The sequence below is a fragment of the Danio aesculapii genome, chromosome 17 (genome assembly GCF_903798145.1).
Source record: "Danio aesculapii chromosome 17, fDanAes4.1, whole genome shotgun sequence".
NCBI classification, from domain to species: Eukaryota; Metazoa; Chordata; class Actinopteri; order Cypriniformes; family Danionidae; genus Danio; species Danio aesculapii.
In genome coordinates this window covers 18,937,511-18,946,642 of record NC_079451.1, presented here as the reverse complement: position 1 = coordinate 18,946,642, position 9,132 = coordinate 18,937,511, and the positions used below count along the sequence as shown (strand labels likewise).

The 9,132-nt window shown below is 31.4% G+C and overlaps 1 protein-coding gene across 1 annotated transcript; it reads left to right on the top strand.

Annotated features, from left to right (window-relative positions):
* Nucleotides 1–356: 356 nt before the first annotated feature.
* On the top strand, nt 357–7,400 carry snap23.2 (synaptosome associated protein 23.2). Its single transcript, XM_056477186.1, has 8 exons — nt 357–477; nt 1,584–1,670; nt 1,953–1,994; nt 2,127–2,175; nt 3,680–3,779; nt 4,340–4,501; nt 4,619–4,763; nt 7,225–7,400. Exons 2-8 carry the CDS (start codon nt 1,596–1,598, stop codon nt 7,279–7,281), a joined length of 630 nt encoding a protein of 209 aa, XP_056333161.1. The 5' UTR covers nt 357–477; nt 1,584–1,595; the 3' UTR covers nt 7,282–7,400.
* The last annotated feature ends 1,732 nt before the right edge of the window (nt 7,401–9,132 follow it).

The window sequence follows — 9,132 nt, the reverse complement described above, 5'->3', positions numbered from 1 at the left end:
TCTGCTAAATTTAGCATAATGACAGACGCTTTCAGCTGGGAATTACGAACTGTCCAAAATGTTTACATCAGTGGTATGGTGTATATATATATATATATATATATATATATATATATATATATATATATATATATATATATATATATAGTATTTATTAAAAAGTATTGAACTACAACATACAGTATATGTACCAAAAGATTGTAAACACAATGTCACGACAACATCTTCCTTCGTGGAATATTATACAGAGTGTGACAAGTTGCAGCAGGCTCTAGCATGCCAGGCAAGCTCCGCCCACTGTGTAGGCTATGTGACGTTCTTGTGGGGATTTTTTGTGTGATGCAATAAGAAAAAGTTTTAAAACAACTCATCAGAATTCTGGAGCCACTCTGAGAGCAAGTTCATAAACAAGAGGCATATAAATGTTAGAAAGTTTCTCATTTTTACCTGTTAGTGATTCAACTGATTATTAACAAGGTAAGAATATCTATCTATCTATCTATCTATCTATCTATCTATCTATCTATCTATCTATCTATCTATCTATCTATCTATCTGTCTGTCTGTCTGTCTGTCTGTCTGTCTGTCTGTCTGTCTGTCTGTCTGTCTGTCTGTCTGTCTGTCTGTCTGTCTGTCTGTCTGTCTGTCTGTCTGTCTGTCTGTCTGTCTGTCTGTCTATCTATCATATTTTTTTAACTGAGACGTGGAGTTGTTTTATTTTTAAACAGATAATATCAGTTTTTTATAATCTGTTTTTGCTTATAAAACAGTCTTAAAATTGCCTTTTTAAAATAAAAACAAAACAAACTGTACAACCAATATGATGTTAACAAACATAATTAATGATTGCCTATCTTTAATATTTTGTTATATTACACACTTTATTACTCTTTACACTATTTTATTAATCCCAAAAGAAATTCAACAACCAATACATAAAATACATAAACGTATACTGATAAGTAATAATAATTCTTGAAGCTATTAAAAAAGTCAAAATATTTAAACACAGTTCAAGCAATACAGGGTATTTGCATTATAGTGACATTTTCAATTTCACAGTGATGGGTTGCAGCTGGAAGGGCATCTGCTGCATAAAACATATGCTGGATAAGTTGGCTGTGCATTTCGCTGTGCCAACCCCAGATTAATAAAGGCACTAAGCCAAAAAGAAAATTTCAAATTTTCAAACCAATCTTAATATAAATGCCAATGCATCATCATAAATTGGTTGTTGTTAGAAGAGATAAAGCTACAGCCAAATGTTAACAAGATTTTTAAAATATCTTATTTATTAAATTACCCATTAATAGTATTTTATTAACATCTACCCCAACCCTAAACTCAACCCTCACAGTAACATAAGAACAGTAATTATATTAAGTATTATTCATATTATTGATTAAATTACCAATTCAATTGAATTTAATTAAGCATACCCCTAATCTTAACCTTCACAGTAATGTAAAAACAGTAATTATTGTTGTCCATACGGTAATTTTATTGTTGTAATTATATAAATACTATTGTCAACGTCCAGCTGCAGATGTCTCCCCTCTACACTTTACCTATTCTCTTCCCAGAGTGTTTGTGAGATGCTAGCAGAATCCCAGTCCAGCATGATGTCAGAGGAACAGATCACAATTAAAGCAAACCATGTAACAAATGAGGTAGGTGTTTCACATGATACTGTAAGGATGTTTTTTAAGGTTCTGTAAAAATCCCAGTTCATACAAAAGCAGTGTAGGTCTTTTTTCTAAACTCTAGATAAATGACCTACCTTTTAACCTTCTGTTTAAATATTGCACGGTCTGTTGTCACATTAACTACATGTTATTTCTCAGGCCATTTCTATACAAAATATTTCAAAATCAAAGATATCAGCATCAGGACTCAACAAATAATACATTACTTTTTATATTAGAGTCCGACTAGCTGTATTTATGTTTCAGTCTCTTGAAAGCACTAGACGAATAGCTCAAATGACAGAAAAGGTAAGAAATCTTTTTTTTAAATTTCAAGTTTAAACAGTGATACATGGTGCACTGAAACATGGTAAACACATAATGTTAAATATTATTTGACATGCAAAAAGTGCTTAACTTTATAAATTTGGCCATTTTCAGTGTTTGAACATTGGAGCCGAAACAATAACTATGTTGGATGAGCAGGGAGGTGGGTCTTTTATTTCACTACACTGAATTCCAGATCTCTATTTCAGTATCCCACAAAATTGAGGCCCTAAATAATTTACACTTACAGTGTTTATGAATGTAGTTCACTGCACAGTATCTAGCAATGGAAATTGTGCATTAAAAATAAATGTACACAGTAGAAAATGCTGGGTTCCGCATAATCAAATTAAAAATCTAAATTTGTGTTAGAAAAACAAGAAGGAATTAACCCTTTGCTACAAAAAACACTTCTAATGCACAATATGGGTCTTAAATGACTTGTATTCATTTACTATGTTGTTTTCTTCTTTCTTGGGCATTTTTTGTTTTATCTGTTGAAAGCAATTTATTTCAGCATTATATATTCACTGATCCATAAATGTCATATCCATGAATATTCAACATATATTTTTTTTCAGTCTGTAAACTACTAAGCTTTTTTAAATAAAAAATATATATATAATTGAAAGCATAAATTAGTCAAAACAATAAACATTTTTATGTATTTTTAGACTACAGAATTAGGAAAGCATTATTGTAAGATTTCTCAAGCATAACAAATAAAAATTTCCAATTATCTTATTATTTTTTATACCTGTATAAATGAATTACATATTTTTGAGGGGAATTCAACACATTTAAGAAGACAACAATGTGATTCAAATAAAAATATATATATTCAAAGGGATCCTACAATTATTTTTAGATATTACTTTTCATGCAAGTAGAAATGCAAAAACTTTACTAAAAATAAGTATTTGTGAGAGTTTAAAGCAAGATATTTTATCAAAACCTGTGATTGTAAATAACAAAATGCATTTAATTTAAAGAATCTGCAAAAAAAAATGCTCAGCCATAATTGCAATACCATAGGAAATTAATGCGGGTCATTTTAGACATATGGTGTGCATTAAAAAGGTAGTGACACAAAAATGATTTTTATTCAAAAAGTAAAAAAGAAAAAAAAAACAACAACACAAGGCTTTGTGCAGATGAAAAATAAGTTTATCGCAGAATTCCTGGAATATTAAGTGATTAAGTTAAAATCTTGCAAAGATATGGAAAAAATAAACTTTGTCGCGTCACTTTAGACCCATGAAGTGCATCAAAGGGTTAAGTTATTTATTTATACAAATTTAAGTGGATTTAGCATAAAACAATTAAGTTTCCCCCCAAAACTTTCAAGAATTTGTTTCAGCTACTTTTAGTAGTAGTAGTTTCATTAATTTGAACTAACGTGCAAACATAATTTATTTGAGTGTAAAAAGTAAAAGTAAAATCTGTGCAATGGGGCAGTTCGGAGTGAAATTGAAAAATCTCCCCACAAAACAACAACACAATAATAACAGCATTTTTATCATTATTTTTACTACTATTTACATTTTGGAGTGGGTTCAAATTCAAATTGATCATGCAGTTTGAAGGTTGGAAAAAAACTGTGAGTGAACTTCATTCATCAATATACTATTGACTGCATATTTATCCTATTTCTCTTCGCATCTCAGAAAAACTACATAATGTGAAAATGGAATTGGGACATATAAACCAGGACATAAAAGAGGCTCAAGCAAACTTGAATAAACTGTCCAGCTGGACATGGAAGAGGTAGGTCACGTCAATCAGTCTGTAAACTACTAAGCTATCCAGTTCTTCTAAATTAAAATATATATATAATTGAAAGCATAAAATAACAATTAGTCGAAACAATAAACACGTTTTAGACATCTTTATATTTATTTGTAGACTACAGAATTAGGAAAGCATTATTGCAAGATTTCTCAAGCATAATAAATGAAAATTTCCAATTCTCTTAAGATTTTTTATAGCTGTATAAATGAATTATATTATTTCTTGGGGAATTCAACACATTTAAGAAGACAACAATGTGATTTAAAAAAATAAAAAAAATAAAAATAAATAAATATATATATATATATATATATATTCATAGGGGTCCTACATTAATTTAGATATTACTATTTATGCGTGTAATAGTTTGTTAATATTCTTTATATTACTGAAGTTGGCAGTTTACCATAACATCTATAAAATCACTCCAAAATTAAAAATGACTATTGTATAGTTCAAAAACACTATAGTATTTACTATAACATAATAGATTATTTCTTTCATATGGGTTGATGTATTTCTTTGGCTCTGTACAGCTTCTGTTCCAGACTGAAGCCCACCAAGAGAGAAAGTAGATCTAAGCAAGCAAGCAAACCGAAAGAAAGCAGGCAGAATGTGGCATCGCGCCACCCAGCTGCTGTCCAAAAGGGACAGGCTGTTTCTGCTGAGTCAACAGCCCCCTCCGGCCCCTATATCAGGTGAGCTTTCTGTTATGTACTTCCACAAGCTATTTATATATTATACCCGTTATACCCAGCTAATAAATGTGTAAAGGCCCTAGCTGTAAAATTCAATTCAAATTATTTTTCTTTAAGAATAACAAATGATCAACGGGAAAATGAGATGGAAGACAATCTGACCAAGCTGGGCCGCAACATTGAGATTATAAAGGGCCAAACACTGGAAATAAACAAGATGCTCGACGAACAGAATGAAACCATTCAGGACATCCAGAATGATGTAACGTGTTTCACTATCTGCACTACAGTAAAAACTTTTGCCTTTTAATTGCCAAATATAGACAGTATACATTTTGTTAACTTTACTTGAAGGGTTCATAAAACTATTACAGTTTTTTTAAAATTGGTTTGGTGCATCATTAATAGTGCACTTTTTTTTCTCAAACATTTCCGCATATTTTTAACTGTGGTAGAACAATACACAATCACAAAATATCCTCTTCATTACACAAAATAAGTGTTTCATCTAAATAAATGTTACATTTACAGCTAACTGCTTTCATAAACCTTACACAATCAAACCTTTGATTTGCATCTCTTATCATTCACTTTAATACATTTGTCAGTTAAACGTTTTTTTAATGGTCCGTTTAATGAATTTTAGCTTACTTTTCATCTATATGCCAACTAATTCTCATTAGATTATAATTAGACTGCTAGGGTTGGGGTTAGTGTAGATTGACATGTACTTGTAAAGTTTCTTATAGTCAGTTAAATGTCTGTTAAAGGTGCATATCAACAGATATTAAGCAGACAGTCTCTTAATATTCAAATGGACCATCAAAATAAAGTGTTACCCATTTGTATGTCTTTTAATTCAACTGATCTTAATTTCTAATCAATTAATCATTTATTATGTTCATATATTTTCAACTTGTCTGATCATTTGTAAGTTACAAATTGCTGCAGGAGCTTTCAGAAAGACCAGTTACTAATTATTTTCACCTGATGATCACAATTATTTATGTATAAATAGCTTGCAAAGTAAAATGAAAATTATATTATGATACAGTAAATACAGTAAAATACAGTAAATACATTTCTTTGCTTGTGTATGTAAATGACTCAATGTTTTCACATATAGAAATCTGATAAACGGAAACATGCAAATTACGTATATGACACACAAGTTCATATTTAGATTTCACATGTATAAAATCTAAATATATGTGTTCTTTGATCACATATTCAAGTTGTATGAACTTTTAAACAAAAAATTTAGCTTTTGTCAGTTTGCTGTCGGGCTGTGTATGCAGTTTTACAGCACAGTAATATTACAGTTTTTCTCAGTGGCTTTGGTGCATTTCTCACAACACTATTTAAATTTGCACAACAGTTAATGCATTTCTCTAAACAATTAGTCATTTGTGCAAATCATAGTAGCAGTTTCTTATTCCTTCCAACAAATTGCAAATGCTTTTTGGACATGTATCAACTGCTTTCATACAACTCTCTGCTGTTTATAACATTATCATTTGCTTATGTCATGTCAGTCAAAATTAACTAAACTTGTGAATGCTGAATAGTCATTCCATATAAAACTAATAGTCCTCATTTTATTACTTGAGTCTTTACATACAAAAATGTTGAACTAGGTGTCAAAATCTGTCAAGCAGATTTTCAAAAAAAAATTTTTAATCTTTTTTTTCCCTGAAAATGTCTTCTAATTTGAACAATTTGATGAATGATTTACAGATCTACGTATATTGTAGGTTCAGTTCCAATATGTACTGCAATATTGTTTACAGTTGTGCACAGCTCTACCCAAAGAGAGTTTATATTTGTTGTAAATAAGGGTGTATTTATTCTTTTGCTCAATGCTGCGAATAAATTAGAATTGCAAAGAGCAAATGCAGTAAAAATGTGAAACATACAGTATCTTGTACCCAGATACCTCACTAAATGCAGTGATGTCTAACTTTACTGTAGTTTTCAATTGGCTGTGCAAATAGTATATAGAGCTGTCTTGAGCAATTTCAGGAGCATGTACAGAGTAAACTGTCATAATGAAAACATGACAAAGCCATTTGACTACCTTGTTCATAAACAATGGTGTCAGGACTTTTCATCTTGATGACACTGACACTTTCATTGACATCAATATTTGCTTTTAAGGAATGAGCTCTCCATTTTGAGCAAGTGACACACTTTTGCAGGTTATCAACTAGGTTTTGCAGTTTGTACTAATTGTTTAGAGAAATGCATTAACTGTTGTGCAAAAGTAAATAGTGTTGTGAGAAATGCACCAAAGTGACTGAGAAAAACTGTAGTTCAGCACAAACAGCAATTTGAAATCTGTATCTTGTATTGTTTGCTACTGAATGAACTGATTGTTAAAAGTACTAAGTTGAAAAAAGATCTTACTGTTTTGTTTTGGTGATTTAAGCAAATGTTCGCAATATATATTACAATGATCTTGCGTTCTCAAACTGAAATATGTGCAAATGCAATGAAATCATGACATCAGATTTGAAAGAATGACTAGTGATGTTACAAGTGTGATCAGTGTACACTTTACTTATGAAAATAGTACCAAACCAATTTAAAAAACTGTACTGGTGGAAATGGTAATGCAACTCAGTCAATCAACTGTGATCAGATAAAGAAAATGTGTTAAAACCAGGTGAAAACAGATTTAAGACTTTTATGTTTTTTTTTTGTTTGTTTGTTTGTTTTACCAGGTCGACAAAGCTAATGATGATGTTGCTACTGCGAATAAACAGGCCAAGAAATGTTAAGTGAAACACATCTCAACATCCAATCACCTTACTTTCTTTTTCTTGTTAAATTATTTGTGTCTCTTAGATGCACAGTGTGAAAAAAGTAAAGAATAAACTGTAAATCTCTAAAAGTCTAATGCTGTTCCATTGTGTCAAACTTGCATTGCTTGTATATTCAGATAATTCCCTATATTTTACAGTTATGTAGTGCTTTTCTGGACACTCAAAGTGCTTTACACATTTTATGAGGAGAAATATCCACCACCAGTGTGCAGCATTCACATGGATGATGTGACGGCAGTTATATTGCACCAGACCGCACACCACAGAGAGTCGGTACCTCAGTTTAACATCTCATCTAAGCACTCAATGAGCAGTATAGTGTCCCCTTTACTATATTGGGGCGTTAAGACCCCCAAAGATCACAGGTTGAGTGCCCCCTATTGGCCTCACTAATACCACTTCCGGCAGCAACCTAGCTTTCCCATCTGTTCTCCCATCCAGGTATTACCCGAGAGCAGCACTTCTTAGTTTCAGTGGGCGACCATGTGAGAGTTGCAGAGAGTTAGCTGCCAGAATAGTTCGAATGATGAGTACAATCCTCTCTCTTGGTATACATACAAAATATGAAAACAATGAATATTTTATGTCCATTTAGGCTTGGATTATTTTGTGGGAGAAGAAAGATACAGCTAGGTTGAATATCTGTTAACAGTTACTGAATTTGAAACAGGAAACTACTAGGAAGATTGAACAAACGGCAACATAAGTCAGACTCAAACTTGTTATACCAACATAACCATCATGTCTTGGCACGTAGGATAGCCACAGCACCATATATATAAAGTAATGTGGTGGAAAATAATTGTTATACATTGTAATGAAAGTGTCTATAAAATATGACAGATTATATGTAAATGAAAAAAATAAAAAAAGACTGGCATAAAATTTCTTTTTTTTCATTTTTAATAAACGCAGTAGCCACAAAAATCATAACAATAAATCATTTACCTCATGCTGTACTTTTTGTTTTGTTTCTTCAAATGACCAGCAGAGGTTGCTGTTATTTTCTGAAATCTGAACACAAGAAGTATTTCCTAAGGAGGCCTAAAAACATCATATTCTCATTCGTTTGTTTACTTCTCTAAGAGTTTTCACAGAACTAAACCATTTCAGTTAAGCAATGTGTGTCATTTGTGCTCTCAAAAAGGTGAAAAATTCAATTATATTATAATTCAATTATAATATATATATATTATATTTACCAAAAAGGTAAATTCAATTATATTGAATTTAAGCTGATATGTCAATACACTCTCTCTCTCTCTCTCTCTTTTTTCCCCTTCGCTCTTACATACAATAACCACAGCATATGGGCAATCCTAAAATGTACTTCCTCTGAAGTTGAACTGTACTTGTATTATCTGACTCAATCATGAATTCTAGCACCTGTTCTCATCACTTGTGTTTTTCTCATCACTCAAGGGTTTTTTCTAGTTACGCTCTTTATTGGTCTTATTTGGCCTACCACATTCATTTCTGTGGCTGAGAACAGCGAAGCTCACTTCTGCCTTTACAGTTTGGCCAAGTCATTTGACATACTTAAGCCAATTCTGAAACCGCATTCATTCCAATGAAATTCACTATAAAATGCACCTAATGCAAATACTTTACAGTTTTATTTTTTTACAACATTCACTTTGCATATTTACTTCACAAATACAGCATTCACACTTTTAACAGTCTTAAACAGTATTTAGAGCCCCAGGACATCAATCAATAACTCAATTGTTTAGACATCAGCCTTTTTTAGTAACAGGCAAAAAAACATGAGAATATCAAGCGTTTCAAAGCATTTAGGCATGTAGA